Source organism: Meriones unguiculatus, chromosome 6, assembly GCF_030254825.1.
Source record: "Meriones unguiculatus strain TT.TT164.6M chromosome 6, Bangor_MerUng_6.1, whole genome shotgun sequence".
NCBI lineage: Eukaryota > Metazoa > Chordata > Mammalia > Rodentia > Muridae > Meriones > Meriones unguiculatus.
In genome coordinates this window covers 33,911,244-33,927,702 of record NC_083354.1, presented here as the reverse complement: position 1 = coordinate 33,927,702, position 16,459 = coordinate 33,911,244, and the positions used below count along the sequence as shown (strand labels likewise).

General features: G+C 49.6%; 1 protein-coding gene across 1 annotated transcript in view; it reads left to right on the top strand.

Moving 5' to 3' along the window:
* The window catches only part of Itga9 (integrin subunit alpha 9), a 270,685-nt gene that overhangs the window by 228,197 nt on the left and 26,029 nt on the right, over positions 1-16,459 (top strand). The window contains exon 23 of the mRNA XM_060385077.1: positions 975-1,082. Within this exon, the coding sequence (XP_060241060.1) occupies positions 975-1,082 (108 nt within the window). The remainder of the gene's footprint in view (positions 1-974; positions 1,083-16,459) is intronic.

Sequence of the window (16,459 nt, the reverse complement as noted above, 5' to 3'; positions counted from 1 at the left end):
AGAGGATCCTAGATTGTATGAGAGAAGAGGAGCTGAGGTGGCTGGCGTGCATGCCTTCATTCATCGCCCTCTGTTCTTGCCTGCAGATGCGGTAATGACTAGGTGCTTCCGTGTCCCTGTGTCCTTAACTTCTCTGAGATGATTTGCTCTAACTTAGAACCATGAACTAAAACAAAGGCCACCTCCCTTAAGTTGTTTCTGTAAGGATATTCTACCACAGCAGTGGGGACAGAAACAAAGATTCATCAAAGGAATCCATCTAGGGCAGCTATAACCTAATGGAATATAATTCTGAAACAGTGAGACTTGAATGTCAAAAAAGTCCATCATCCATCAGCTGCAGGCTGAGAGCTGTCAGAAAGCATGACACATCTGTCTCCTGAGGCACCTCCATAGTGCACCCCTGCTCACAGCCTCTTTGCGTAGCTGTCCGTGTGTTCACTGGGGAAGCACTTTAGGTTTCTTTAGAGAACATTTCCTCTGCAATCACAATTTAATTGACTGGTACAGGAGACCTACCCATTGGAGCCCTTGGGTGATGTTGGAAGGGACCTTCTCTTGATCCCAGTAGTGGGCAAAACACTCAGTAAACAGGTGTCCATCTTTGTGTGGTTAGAGCACGTGGCTCCAGTCCCACTGGTGGAGAATCAAAAATATTTTATCCCACCTGGACAACGTTCTGATGTTGTTCTAGAATGTGAGAACCCCTGAACTCTCACATCTAAGTTCCCATCAGCTATTAGCTATGTAAAATTAAATATAATTTTTGTTAAAAAAAAAAAAAAAGAGGATAAGCACATGCTCAGATTTGTTGGAACTCCATTATGTAGCATTTCATTTCAACTAAGGTCACATCCTAGACCCAAGACATCACATGTTTGTGTATGGTTCAGAGGCCCTTAGAGCACATGATACATCACATGACCTGAATGTCTGTTGTCTGGCTGACCCTTGCCATGTGCTCCACCCCACAGGTCTACAACACGGGCCCCAGCACCCTTCCTGGGTCATCGGTCAGCATCTCCTTCCCCAGTCGGCTGTCCCCAGGTGGCGCGGAGCTGTTTCGGGTCCAGGAGATGGTGGTGAGTCCTCCATTCGTATCCTCTATGGGTTTCAGCTTTGAGCCACCCATTTGAAATTCATATTCCACCTACCCTAGAATCTACTCAGAAGGCTCAGGAAACCTAACTCATCAGGCTTTGGAGACATACCAGGGGAAGCCCGAAGAAAGGCATTACTTTCTATGTTGAGGAAATTTGGTTGATGCCATAAGGCCTTGGAAGGGATGAGGAGGGGATGGTTATAGATTCATAACCCCGGGTGGCTTGAGACACCTCTGGGAACTCCCAAAAACTATCTGCAGTCTTGTGTGTGCAAATGCTTTTCTCCGAGAAGAGCGTCAGAGTTTGTAACGATTCTCAAAGGAACACTAACACCCAGGGGTTAAAGATCAGTGGGTAAGACATGTGCACGAGGCAGAAACTCAAGATCCTGTGCAGAATATGTGGCTACCTGATCCTGTGTCACCGGGGTGACTTTGTCTCAAGGTCATATAAGATAAGCCATATGTGGTCACTGCTATCTACCTGCTTGAAGCTTTGTTCTTGGCTCCAAGGATTTTCTCCATTGACTTTTGTCCTCATCTTCCCAACTTCTAAAGGGCTCAGGCCTGCTTTAGTTTACACTCTTTCCTGGAGGCCTACCCAGACTCATGGACCAAAACCTAGCCTCTGCTGATGACAGCACCACTTTCTCTCTAGCCCAGATCCCTTCCAGCAAGTCCGGGCTTTCCCAACCAGCTACCTCAGGGCCTAACAGTTCTGCTTAAACTCCCCCAGCACTCTTCCTGGTCAGCTTTTTGTCACTTACAAAACAATGCTGTTGCTGGGGTGGATTTTATATATATTTAAAAGTGGTTTATTTTGGCTTACAGTGCAGACCAAAGTCTACAGGGGGCTCATGTCTAGTGAGGGCTGTGTTAGCAGTATCCCAAGGCAGCACAGAGCACCATGTGGCTTGAAGCTTGTACATTCATGTGTGTGTATGTATATATGTATATATGTATATGAATATATGTGTCTCTGTGTCTCTCTCTGTATGTATGTGTATGTGTCTGTCTGTCTGTCTGCCTGCCTATGTGTGTCTGTGTTTCTGTCTGTCTCACTGGGGTCTGTTCCTCCTTTTCTATAGATACCAGCTTCAGTCATAGGACCTACACCCTGGTGATTTCATCAAGTCCCCCACCAAAGGTCCCACCTTTAAGCAGCATTGTCCCATTAAACACAGGAGAGTAATCGCCAATGTGAGTTTTAGAGAGACCAAACTGAATTCACACCGTAAGACCTTTCAGGCTTCTCTATCTCAGCAAACAGCCGCTCTGTCCTTCAGTAGCCCAGGTCAAAGGCTCGTGTCATCCTAGATCCCTTTTCTCATACACTTCACATCCAGCATACAAGAAAACCTAACCATGCCTCTTCTTAAGAATACCAGGGTTGCCAGGCCGTGGTGGCGCACTCAGGAGCAGAGGCAGGTGGATCTCAGATTTCAAGGCCAGCCTGGTCTACAGAGTGATTACAGGACAGCCAGGGCTACACAGAGAAACCCTGTCTCAAAAGCAAAAAACAAACAAACAAAAAAGAATCCCAGGGTTAGTACTGTTTGTACCTTTGCTTCCAGAGCCATGCAGTCTAAACGCTGCCGTTTGCCACTCAGGTCCCAATAGCGGCCCCTCACTGGCGCCCCTGTCTTTACAGTCCATCCTTGGTTGGGTCCTGGCACACCTCTGTGTAAAACCTCCCCATAGCTTCTCCTAGCGGTTCTGCTGTTCCCCACACTCTATTGCCTTCCACGCATCCCTGCCTGCTCTTGCCCTGTCTCCTCTGCTCCAGCCTCCTTGCTGTTTGCAGATAGTCTCACAGCTCCAGAATTCAGACACACACACACACACATACACACACACACACACACACACACCGAAGTGCCCTCTCCCCCATACCTACACAGCCTCCTCCTTTAGGCACCTCAGATGTCCCCTGATCGGTGAGCCCTTCCTTCGGCCTCTGTCTTGACGCCCTCATCTCTTTTCTGCTCACACTTTACCTTGTCACCAAGCTGACATCCTACATCTATTTTCTTATTAGGCCACTTAATCTGCCTCCTGTCTGTTCCATATAACATAAGGACAGGGATTTCTGTTTATATGTCTCTCTGCCTCTCTCTCTCATTGTCTCTCTTTCTCTCTCTCTCACTCTCTCTCTCTTGGACCTAATGCAGTGCTCAGACTATAATACAGATGTTCAGAAATTATCTGTGGACTCTGATGACAATTCCATATTCTAAAGCAGTTGCTAACTCTGGAAGTGAATTCAGGAGAAATAGTGAGAAACAACCTCAACAGAACCCCCTTGCTTAGTGTCCTTCCTTGATTGTTAAGGGCTGATTTAATGTCCAGGGAGATGGAATGTGAGGCAACCCACCACCTCTCTTTGAGCCCCTGGAAAGGACCGAGGCACAGAGCTCAACAGAATCACCACACAGGAAAAAACACACGCAGGCCGTTGAGAGGATCAGGAAAGCCTGGGAGGGAAAGCTGGCCAGCCAGAGAGATGGTCTCCCCATACATGGTTTGAAAAGCAGGGTAGCAAGCCCCTGGCCTGTGACACATTTAAGCCTGGAGTCCAAAGGACACTGCCACAGGGCGGAGGTTTGGGAAGCTCTGTGGGATGCAGTCATGGTTTCTGGCATTGACATCCTCTTGGGTCACATGGCCCAGACACTATAACCATGTGAGTGTTAAATGCCAAGCAGGCCTTGGTCCCTGAGCTGCCTGCTCGGTTGCTTGTTAGCCTCAGACTATTCCATGTGTGCCCGGTGCCATGTCCCTATCTGTGGGCCCTCCTGAACCAATAGAAGACAATCCCCTGCTGCTGGGTGCCAATGGGGTGACGCTGTCCGTCCTGAGCTTGAGCTCAGCAAAACACACACTTCTGTCTTCCTGCTTTTTATCTTCAGTGCTGAGCCCAGGGCCTTGTACATGCAGAGAGCTCATTCTGCCATGGACCTGCCCCTACTCCTCACCTTTTTAACTGCTATTAGCCACAGCAACCAATGCCCGGCCTTGTCCCCAAAGTCTGCAAGAACAGTGTCCTCGTGTGCACACAGTACTCTGTGAGAGCTGTTCACGTGAGCATCTACAGTGTAAAATGAGACACACCCACCCACACCCTGAGCAGACGTGGCTATGGTCCAACCAGGGCATTTAAGTCGCCTGGGTGGTCAAGGCATCTCAGAGCCTCACGGACTCTCTTTCCTCTCTATTGGTCTATTGCGAATGGATATGTGTAGGTTTCCCCAGGGGTCTTCAGGGTGGCTTCCCTGCGAGTCTAGCTGGTGACCTGAAACTCCCAACAAGAAAGGGGAGCTGAGCTGGCTTCTGAGTTTTGAGATCTCTGAAGCAAACCCTTAGGTTGGTGCGGTCAGTCACAGAATTCTCAGTGGCCAAGCCAGCGAAAAGACCAGCCATGAGCACCAGCTTGACGGAGGAAAGCAATTCCCAGATAGTGACTGTTAAGCGCTGCGTTCTAAAGAACCCTCACTGAGTGGTGGGAGACTGGAGAAATCGCATGCTGCGGTGGTGGGCATTGTCTCGGAGACCTGAGGCCACCTCACCTTTGACCTTCAGGCCCATGTCTTCTGAAAGGAAAGGTAGCGCCCAGCTCAGGCCAGCCCTCTCTTGCTCTGTGGAACCTGAGACTACTCAGTAGCTCGGGTGTGGCTGCTAAGGTCGCGAGGTTTCCATCACCTCCTTCCAGACTTTGAATGGAATAGGGACTTCATTCCGGAGACTCAGGCAGTGACCTAGTTTCCTTTGTTTCTGTGATAAAATAATCTGACCAGAAGCAACCTAGGTAAGGAACGAACTTACTTGACTTATACTTCCAGGTCACCATCCATCTTTGAGGGAAATCAAGACAGGAAGTTGAGCAAGGACCTTGATACAGAACTAGTGGAGAAATGCCGCTTGCTGGCTCAGTACCAGGTTCCTTTGTGGCTAGCTCTCCTGTGTAACCCAGGACCACCTTTCCCTGGCAAGGTGCTGCCAAAGTGGGCTGGCCCCCCTTACACCAATTCTAGTCAGGACAGTCCCCAGAGACTGTCCCTCATCTGAGACTTCCTCCTCCTATGACTCCAGGCTGTATCTAGTCAACTAAAGCCAACAAGGACAGTTAGCCTAGTGCTAACCGTGCTTGCTCCTCTTAGGAGTATGCGTAATCAAAACCTCCAGGTCCCCAGTGTGCTTTCTGAAGACTGGCATCACACACACCCTCCTGCCCTCCTCCAGTTCTCTCTCACACCGTCAGCTGCAAACACAGAGCTGTGAGCTGGCAAAGCCAGCCCCTAGGATGTGCTTCCTGCAACAAGTCCCCACCACTTCCCCAAACACCAGCTGGGCGCTAAGGGCTCAAATACCCGAACCCACGGAAGACACTTCTCATTCAAACCAACACCACAGATATAAATCTAGAAACACGTTAACCTTTTGTAGCCTCCAACAATACCATTAATACTAAGCTTACACTATGAGGAACTTGTTACCCGCTGGGGAAATGGCTCAGCGGGCAGGGTGATTGTCACACACATCTTAATCCTGGCACTAGGGGTGAGAATTCAGGAGGGCCTCTGCGGGTGGCCGATCAGTAAGCTCAGGTACAGGGAGACACCCTGTCTGGAGCCATGAGTGGGAGAGTGGCAGAGGGAGACACCTTGCTGGTCGCTGTTCTGTTGCTTTGGTAAATGCAGAGACAAAGGGCCTCTCGGCTCACAGGTCCGAGTCACACACTGTTACTATTATGGGAAGTCAAGGCAGGAACTTACGTCATCATATCCACAGTCAAGGGCAGAGAGGGAATGCATGCATGCTCACTTGCTCATGCTTGGAGTCATCTGGCTTTCCTCACGTTTATAGAGTCCGGGGCCAGCCCCTGAAAGGGTGTGTCCACGCTCAGGCTTCGTCTTCCCTCCTCCGTTAGCGCAGTTAAGAAAACCCTCGTAGGCTCGCCCACAGGCCGACCGATCTAGAAAATCCCTCACTGGGACTTCCTTCCCAGGACGTTCTAGGCCTTCAGGCTGACAGTTATGGCTGACTACACAGCACCCCATGCACACACGCACACACATGTGCACACATGTCCCTGATGCCAACCTCTGGCTTCCATTTGCACCCACATGTGCACACAAGGACAGTTATCCTAGTGCACACATACACACACACACAAATAAATGAATGTGTCACCGAAATGCAGTACGGAGCCACCATATCAAATCCTGGATGAACCAGGACAGGTTTGTCTGATCACATAACTCCATGAGGAAGTGAAGGCACAGAAAAGAGTTAAAGCAACATTCAAGGTCTGAGTTCATAAGAGGTTCAAGGTCTGGTGTTCCCTCTTGACCACTGACCTGTGCAGTCACTTGCAAGGCCTCAGGATGTCATTCTATATGCCAATCACAGTGTCACCCTTCTGCACTGGCACCACCCAGAAGACACGACCCGGCCTTGTCTGTGCGCCCATCCCCATTCGAGAAGCCCGGGCCACATGGAGGTATTTCTGCTGATGTGCTTCCTTTTCCCTGTCTGTCACGCGGTGATGACAGCTGTTGCTGAATTAGGCTGTCAGAAGAATGTGTCTTTAAGCCCCGTGTCCTTTCATTCAACAAGTACTTTACACCCAGCACACATCAAGGGCCGGTCACTACAGAGAAGGAAAGACAGACAGACAGACAGAGCTTAATCATTCCCAGCCATCATCGAGCTCACCTTCCGGTAGATGAGACAAAAACGAGAAAAGCCAACGGCACAACACTTGGTGCCAAGTGCTATGGAGACAAATGAAGAAGGCAGAGGATGGTCAAGAGGACAGGGACAGTGGGCAGCAATGTCCCCTGTCAGGTGACTAAGCGACCCCAGGAGGTCTTTCTGCTTGATGGCTTTGGCATATCCACGGGGCGGCCTCTCTGCCTTGTCCTTACTTGGTTTGATTTTTCTCTACGAACATGCCAGCTCTCCCCCTCCTCCGCCACCTCTTGAGGCCATCCTGATGTGACACTCAAATTGGACACCCAAGAGGTGTGTATGCCCATTACTGCTCACCCTGGGGGACTTCCTTGTCACCACCCGAGTCACTCACTTCTCTGACTTCTCTGCCGTTGGCTGTGGACAATGACACTGATGTTTAAAATGATGGGGCTATTTTTCTCACGGGAGAAAAGTCCTGGGTTTTACGAGTCGGCTATGCCCGAATGCTATTGCGATAAGAAGCCTCCCTTGCGGTGGGCTTCCTGGAGGCTGAGACTTAGCACGTACGCAAGCCAGGCCTGGTGCGTTAAAGCAGTCCGGCTGACAAGCCAAATCAGAACTGAGCCACTCATTGCTGTGTCACTCTCCACGACTGTACCCGGGGCGAGCGCATGCTGCTTTCTCCCCTCCCCCACCCAGCTTTCCCCTGGAGGAGGTCAATGGCTTGCCCTGTGGGTGGAAGACTTGCTCTCTGGGTGGAATGGTCCTTCTAGGCTTAGAGTCGTCTGTCCTCCCAACCATGAGAGATGGATTTACCACCCCACAGCGGCTTTGGGAATTAGCCCTCTATCTTTGGGCAGAATGCAGTCAAGATGTCTTTTCAGCACAACAGAACTATATTTCCAGCAAGGTCTTGCTGCTAAGCCGTCCCAGCCTCCCTCAAATCCCACTGTTATGACTGGCCTTGGTCTTTCATACTCTCATCTCTCTCCTGACCTTTTCTTTCCTACGATGGAAAAATAGCTGCCGAGTTGCCTCTCATAGAGAAGCTGAGCTATCGCCTAATCATTCTTCCCCCTTCTTCCCCCCCCAAAAAAAAAGATTAGAGGTTTTTTCTCTCTATCTATCCTATCTGAGGGCATTATCTTCTTTTTCTCCGTGGGCTAAGAAAGAAAGGAAGGAAGGAAGGAAGAAAGAAAGAAAGAAAGAAAGAAAGAAAGAAAAAAAAACTAAAACTCGAAACTAAACAGCATATACTCTGCTTTTCATCCCGTCTCTCCCATCATGAGCAGCAGGAGCCGCCTCGCTCCGACGGTGAGAACCTGCTTTGCAGTTGGAAAACTTCATCTGGTTATGATTGCTTCCCTGAGACACCCTTGAGGGTCTCTGTAAAAAGATCAAAAAGGAGGGTCCTGTGATGGGCCCTTATAATTCCAGCGCTGGGAGACAGGAACGGGAAGATTCCTGGGGCTTGCTGGCCAGACAGTCTAGCTTACTCGGATAGCTCCAGATTTAGCGAAAGACCTAAATTTTCTCCAGAAAATCTGGTAGGGAATGATTGAGGATAATAGCTAATATCAATCTGACTCCTCTCTCTCTCTAACAATAAGATTGTATTGGCTCAACCACAAGGTCTGAAGCTCTGCATACTCACCCCAGCTTTTCTGGCCATCTTCTTCACTAACCCACTCCGACTTGCCTTTCAGCATGCTGGGCAAGCCACTGTGTCCTTCCCTGGCCGCTTTCCTGTTCACAGCTTCTCATTTCCCACCCGTCCTTCCATATCCATCTCCTGGGCCCTCTCTTCCACAATGGCCTCCTGGGTTTTCATGTCACAGTGCTCCAGAATGTACATCTGAGTCTAGGGCGTGTTCTCTCGGGAAGGCCCCCTGGCCATGAGCCCCAAGCCTGAGAACCTCACCCTTGGTTCCATTTCACTGTGGTATTTTGTTCACAGCTCTTGTCACCCGTTAAAATCACCATATTTGAAGCCTGTCTTCTCTCAGGAGAATAAGAACATCATGAAAGCAAAGGTCATGGCCCTGTTTTCTTTATATGCCCACATTTGGTGCCTGGCCAGAACTATAACCTGGGAGACATAAAAGAACTCGCTTGCCCACATCAGCTACACCACCTCCAGATGTAAATCCTTCTGTCATAAACTTATGAGATAAATCCTTAGCTATCAATATGCTCCACAATATATCTAGCGGGTATGCCATATCTCCAAAAAATCTGAAAAAGCTGTGTTCTCTGAGAATCTTCAAATAGAGTCATTTTGGAAAATACCACTCCACTATCCACCAACTGGAGTTGCCGTGATTTCGATCTCAGAATCAGAAGGAAGATGATAGAACCATTTCTATTGATGAAAGCTTCGACAAGAAAGCTTAAAATCCATAAACTTTGGGCATGGTTATTATGTAATCATATTTCCTCATAATCCCTACATATCAGCTCTCTTGTCAGTGGCTTGAAACCACTTTTTTTCTCTTTTTCTTCTTTACATACATGTATAGAAGCGCATCACATAGGAAAGTTTCAGAAATAAGTGAGGATAAGGTTAATTTTTTTTCCTCAATGGCAGGCAAATACTTTATAAAGAAGCGTATGATTAAATTCTGCAGCCGTAGTTATAGAGAGGTGTGGACTGAACTCCAGAGTGATAGTTTGTGCTCTGGGCACTTGACCTGTGTGAGCTTGGATAGAAGGCAAAGCCGTGTGTCTCTGTGCTGATTCTGTACTCCTCTCACACACTCCAAAAGTGCCAGCCAGGGCTGTGTGGATATGGCACAGGGCAGAAGCTGACCTTTGAACTGTGTGGACATGGAGAATAAATCAAGTCAGCAGTGCCTTCTCCCCGCTGACCAAGGGCACCTATCTGGTCCAGGAGCCTGAACGTACTGTGTTCCAGCTGCCCTGACAGCTCCTGCCTGTGGGCAGGCCAGTTGGAATGCTGCTTCTGAGAAGCACGGTGTTTCTGGTCCCCAACAGGCCTTAAAAGTGAGGAATGAAGCAGTCAGTGTCCCTTCACCCCTTAAAGCAAACGTGACCCCTCCCCTTACTGGTGTGGGCATGATGGGCTGTTAAAAAGTCTAGTGAAGAAATCTCCCTGAGGAGAAACGGCACCTATCTGCCACTGCCGAGAAATGTGTGGCCTAATTGAGTGTGCCTCAGAAACACACACAAAAAAATGGGGAGAGGCTTTCCCCTGTGCACCCCAAATTCCTTCTGACAAAAAGGAATTGCATCACCAGCCCCTGAGAAGTGGTGGTCTCCCTGGCCATCGGGACCACCTTTTCCTCCTCTTTGATTTCCTGGACCCTAGACTGTGAGGTACACTTCAGACTTCCCTGAGAATCCCTAAAACCTGAGTCCCAAAGAATCGGTTACCGGTTTCACTTTCCACTGCTCTGGTGTGCACGCACCTCCTAAAAGCACTCTAAGAGGTTGGACAGGTGGAGATGGCATCCGGGAGAGGGCTCCAGTGCTTTTGATAAAAGGGCAATCATCACAGTGAATTCTGCAAAGCTGCATGGATGTTCGCCTTGTTCTTTGCTGTAGATGGATCCAAGAGCTAAAAGTGGAATTTAAACAAACTAACACAACGTCAAGGCCTGTGCTGTGTCCTAGCGGGTGGGGGGTGGGGTGGGGTGACGGGTTCATTCATTATCCAAATCAGTAGGCCGTTCTGCTTCCAAAGCGTCTTGTTGTCTGAGGAAGGCGAGCATTTTTAGCCTGTGTGTCAAGTGCTCAGATAATGTATTTTTGCCTCCATCTCTCACCACAGGCCATCCAGGAGCATCTGGAAATTCTTTGGTGTCACTTCATCTCTAAAACTGCTTCCCATCTGTATCACTTTAACTCCAGTAAAGGCCATCCCGTGCTTGGGAAACAGGCGTCCTCTGGGGCATGCCTTTCTCTGATTGCATGTAAATAAGCTCTCTTTTATAGGGAGCCCGGTGTGGCCTGTACTCTTGACTCTCCTGCTTGTTGGCTCATCACCTCCAAAGAGCTAAAAGAGGGCCCAGGACTGAGGGTGAACGCATCGTGTTAGCCAGCCCTAATGCTGGCGGAAGTAAAAGGCCTTCCGCCATAGTGTAAGAGATGGCAGAGAGGCCGACAATCTGCTTCCTATGGAGGGTTGACGTTGCAACTTCATTCCTTTTCTGTTTTCACTTTGGTCTTGGTAACCTTTTGACCTTTCAGACAGCATACAGCTTTCTTCAGTGAGACAACTTTAAGGATCAAAAAAGCATTTTCTTTCTAAAACCATCTTTAGAGGATGGTTTTCAATTAGAAAACATCTAAGTCAAAGTTACAACATTTTCGGGATTTTAAGTTTTCTCCCTTGGGCCAGCGAGCTGGTAAAAGTCCCTGCTGCCAAGCCACGTACACAGATAAGTGACAAACACAATAAATGCCTAACGGACGCTGGGCTGTTCTGGTTGTCCTGAACAGAATGTAGCTGGCTCCTTTACGTTAGGTCAGGTGTAATTAATCCATTGGTCTCATTCCTCAAGCATTTTAGAGAGTCCTAAAGTGAACCCCAACTCTGCATATTTCCAGTGGGCTGTCAGCATGGACAGCTGGTGTAGGCCTTTGTTTCTCCTTTTCATTGCAACAACAAACTGTCTGGTTGCGGTCCTTGTTGCTATGACTAGGGAGCTTTGCAGGGCCGGGGCTAACCGAAGCTAGAGCCTTCTGTCTGCTTACCGCTCAGAGCTTGTGATGGCGGGGGCACCTTTCCCCTTGGAATTCTATTTGTGTGTTGGAACATACATGTGGAAAGAAGCATGAGGAGGGTCGGAGCCCGGGGCTGGAGGTGTGCAGCAAAGTGCTAGGCATGTGGTCAAGAGAAACCGAGTTTAGACTCCCAGCACCTACGAGGCCTGGCGAGGTGCACCAGTAATCCGGAACTGGGTAGGCAGACACAGGAAAATCCCTGGGCACAGTGGCCAACCATTCTAGTTGAACCAGTGAGCTCCAGGTTCACTGACAGCCTGTCTAAAGAATAAGATGGGGAGATGACTGAGGAAGGCACCTGACCTTAACCTCTGCTGTGTGTACACTGACACATGTGTGTGTCACAGGAACAGGCATACACACACACACACACACACACACACACACTTACATGCCAAACTGATAAGCAGGCAGTCTTCCACAAAAGTGTAAGAATCCGTCGCTCTACCGCAGGACACACCCACACACGCTTCTACAGGCATTCCGTTGCCTTTAAATGCTGGGACAGCAACACTCAAAACATGGGTAGCATAAGGCTAGGTGGTTCCACGGTCAGGAACTCACCAGGACTGTCATGTCCACCTCTGGCCTTGCATTAAGCGGCCCCATCACAGCTGGAAAATAGAACAATTGGGGGTAACTGTGAGCACCCGACTCTCTCTGGTCTGCAGTACCATGATGCTGGGCGTGGACGGGGAACATGCAAATCTTCGGGCTTTAGGAAAATCATGTCATCTTTTACCGCCCGCCAGACGGGACCGAAAAGCACCTGGTAGGTACTAACAGCCCCGTAACTCAACCCGAGATACAAAACGGGAGACAGTTGAGAATATAAATGCAGTTCACTTTTTGCTGAATGGGACAGAATGTAGCTGGCTCCTTTACGTTAGGTCAGGTGTAATTAATCCGTTGGCCTCATCCCTCAAGCATTTTAGAGAGTCCTAAAGTGAATGTCACCACCACAGAGATGGAGCACAGCCCCCCACCCCACCCCCGCCATGGTGGAATGTGAAACACCCTGTCGTCTGATACCTCCATTCCCAGAGTAGGTAGTTGGTAATTAAATTAGCAGAGCTGGCATTCAAAACATTCCCTGGGTATCCCATCTCAGAGGGCGTGTGAATTCAGAGAATTCAGAGGGGCCCAGCAGCTAAGTCATGGGGCCGGTCATGTTTACCCAGTTGCCATCAGCTGTGGTTATGTAATGTGATACAGAAAAAGTGGCCCAAGGAAGTAACAGGGAACAGAATGTCGGCTGACAGAGAAACGTGAGCTAACAGAAAACACATGTTCTTGGGGGTAGGGGTGGGGGACCTGGGCTGCTTCCCCAAAGGCTCCAAGCAGGGTCCGTAAGAGACCCTCACTTAGCTCAGGCTTCCACCCTCCTATCTCTGCGCACAAGAGGCCTGGAGTTGGGCAACTTTGATGTCCTTCTCTGTGAAACCCAGCCATTGGTGTGTGATCCGGAGAGTTTGAAAAGGACATCCAGGCCTCAGATGTGCTGGGTAAAATGCTCATTAAAAGGTCAAGTGGGGGTGCACACTCGGAAGGCAAGAGAGCTTAAGGCTCCCAAGACTTTGTGAGTTCAAAGCCAGCCTGGTCTACATAGCGAGTCCCAAGCCAGCCAGATCTATGTAGAGACAAAGAAGGAAAGTAAAGGGAAAAGTAAGGCAAAAGTTTCTAAGGAAACTAGAGACCTGAGAAGAGACGGATCATGGTTCTCAGGCAGTTTAATCCACACACCTCAAATCACACATCCTCTCCTCTTCCTCCCGGGTTCAGAGCCTTCACGGGCTCCTCCATCCTCCTGCTGACCCGCCCACTCCTAAGGTTTCTTACAAGGCCAGTGTTGTGTGTGCAAAGGGGATGACGTAAAGAGCAGAGGTTTGTGTGGCGGGTGCTATAGGAAGCTACAAAGGCAGCGGGTAAGGCTGGCACTGTGAGGGCTTCCTGTTGCTGAGTAATGGGGGGGGGGGGCTGGCTATGACCGAAGTGGGAGCACACGAGGTGGTCTACAGCTTCGGTCGCAGCGCTCGGGAAGCGGGGGCAGGTGGACTCCGTGAGTTCCAGGCCAGCCTGATCTACATAGTGAGTCTGAGGCCAGCCAGGGCAATCTCATGATAACCCACCAGCCCCACAGTTCTTGAGTGGATTAATTTATTTATGATGGTAGAGCCCAGTGTGACCTGAGTCCACATCTCCAGGTAAAGCGGGGATGGGGGAGATAGGGGGGACACTCACGTCCAGGCCAGCTCTCCTGCCTTTATCTGACGCTTTTCCCAGGCTGACCGCAAGCCTACTGTGTGCCCTTTCGCTCTGCTGTTCCTTTCTCCCGGATTCCCTTCCTCCTCCTCAAGATCCAGGGGAAGCCTGCCAGCTCCTCTGCTCAGGAATGGTCTGAGGCTGCAGGTGGACCAACGGTGACCATTACGGTGTGTGAGATCAGTGGGTAGGCCCTGCAGAGCCTGGGTGCTGCACACGTAGAGTGTGGCAGGGAACACCCATCAGGGGTTCTGGAGACAGGATTCCCAGTCTTTGAGAGCTCATAGGTACAGGTTACTTAGGCTGCCAGACCCTCACATCTGCAAAGTGTGGGTGACAGAGAGCTGGTGTTACACTTTTCCTGGCATGCTTCTGGTGGTCTGTCTGTATGTCTCTTCTGCACTCTCAGAACCAGTCCATTTTAACAATGGAGCTTTAGTCAGCCCTAACAAAAATGACATCCTGTCATTGGTGGCGACAGGGATGAAACTGAAGGATATTACCTTAGAAGTGAACCAGACACAGGACAAAAAAAAAAAAAAAAAAAAAAAAAAAAAACGCATGTTCTTAACAGGTGGGAACTGGAAACGGTCACCTGAGAAGAGTAGGGGAGACAGTGGCCACAGCCTGGGATGGCTGAGAAAAGGGATGGGGGAAGAAGTAGCTTAATAGGGGTGAGGGGCAATGCTACAGCCAACAGAGAAGCTGGGTTTCCCCAGCACAGAGAAGGACAAACATCCAAGGCACTCGTACTCCCGTGACTCGCCAGTGTCCTTACACATTGTAATCACATTCCGAACACTCAGCAGGGTGGGCTGCTGGATAGATGGCATTTAGGAGCATTTGCTGCTTTTGCAGGAGGATGAATTTGGTCCCTGCATACAGATTGGGTGGCTCACAGCTGTCTATAACTCCAACTCCAGGGCATAATGCCCTCTTCTGGCCTCATAATCTCTCTCTCCCTCTCTCTCTCACATACACAAAACACACACACACAGAATTAATCTCTAAAAAGAAAACTCATGCCATGCTCACAAATAGGTAGTTATATGTATATCAATTAAATCATTTTAAGCCCCCATTAGCAGACATATGTTCTCCATACTGATGACATCATTTCCCGCACAAACAAGGATCCAGTGTGCATCCAACCTGTTAGAATAGTGTCTCATATGAACGGGATCATCTTTTTCATCTGGACTCTGCATAGAGTGGGCCCATGAACAATTACACCTGGCTCCCGGGAAGATGGCTTGGGGGATGGAAAACAAACCCAGCGTGGCGCTATATACCAATAACCCCAGCCGCTGGAGCAGGACGGCTACAGCAATCCAAGGTCAAGCAGCTTCTCCAGGTCCATAACAGACACTGTGATCCCGAGCTTTGTGCATGGAAACATCCTGGTTCCTCTGACCGCAGCCTGGAGTCATCCCTCTTTCACCTGAGGACAGAGGCTGGTGATGTCCAAAGGCAATGCCATCACCAGGACGTGAGGCTCGATTCAGGCTTCAAGCCCCAGGCTTCGTGAAGTGAGACCACTTAGAGCAGACGGATGCCAGCATCTGATGCTGGCCGCTCACCCAGGGGACTCTCCCACTGTGTGATGCCCCGTCCTCTCAGACTCCACAGTGTGGGTTCCTCATGTTCTCCTACATCACTGCTGTCTCTTCATTTGAGGTCACACAGTGTTTTCTTTGGGCTCAGGCTCACAGGGGGCAGATAACAGAAAACCCTCAATAGCTGCCTTGGCAGAATCCAGGGTCAGCAATGTGTCCTGTGTCCTCTGTCCCTTGTAAGTTCTTTTGTACAAATTCCAACAGCCGCAGACCTCCCTCAGCTCCCAGGGGTCCTGTGAGGAGCAGCCTTGTCGTGGGAAGCTTTTGGATTCCAGCAGTCTGGGAAAGTATGTGAGTGAGTGGGCAGAGGTGATCATGGGGCAGAGGCCGCAGGGCCCTCAGCCAGCCTAAGACCACAAGCAGAGTGGTGCTTGATGTCTTGTGGCAAGAAAGCTCTATTTCTCCAGGATTTTGAGCAAAGATGACTGAAGCCAAGTTTGGTGTGTTCTCGTTAGCTTTATTTTGCTTTGATAAATGCAGACCAAAAGCAGCCTGGGGAGGAAAGGGTTTATTCAACTTACAGCTTAAAGCAGCCTGGGGAGGAAAGCGTTTGTTCAGCTTACAGTCCACTGTGCAGGGAAACCAGGGCAGGAACTCAAATCAGGACAGGAACCTGGAGGCAGGAACTGATGCAGAGGCCGTGGGGGAGTCCTGTTACTGGCTTGCTCTCCAGGGCTCGCTCAGTCTGCTCTCTTACAGGATCCAGAGCCATCTTCAGCCCATAGATAGCCCTGAGCACAGTGGTCTGAGCCCCCAGCCGTTAATCAAGAAAAGTCCCCATGGGCTTGCCCAAGGCTGATCTGAGAGAGGTATTTTTTATTCAACCAAAGTTCTCTCTTCCTAAATGGACCCTAACTTGTGTCCCTTTGACTAAACTAACCATCCTGTGGGAATGTCGTCCCAATAATCTGCAGGATGGAAGAGGAGATGATCCCTGGCTGAGAAGATGACTCTTGAGTAGAGGTGCTGGCTGCTAAGCCTGGTAACCTGAGTTTGAATCCCAGACCATGGCATGCATGCCTCACTCCACACACACACA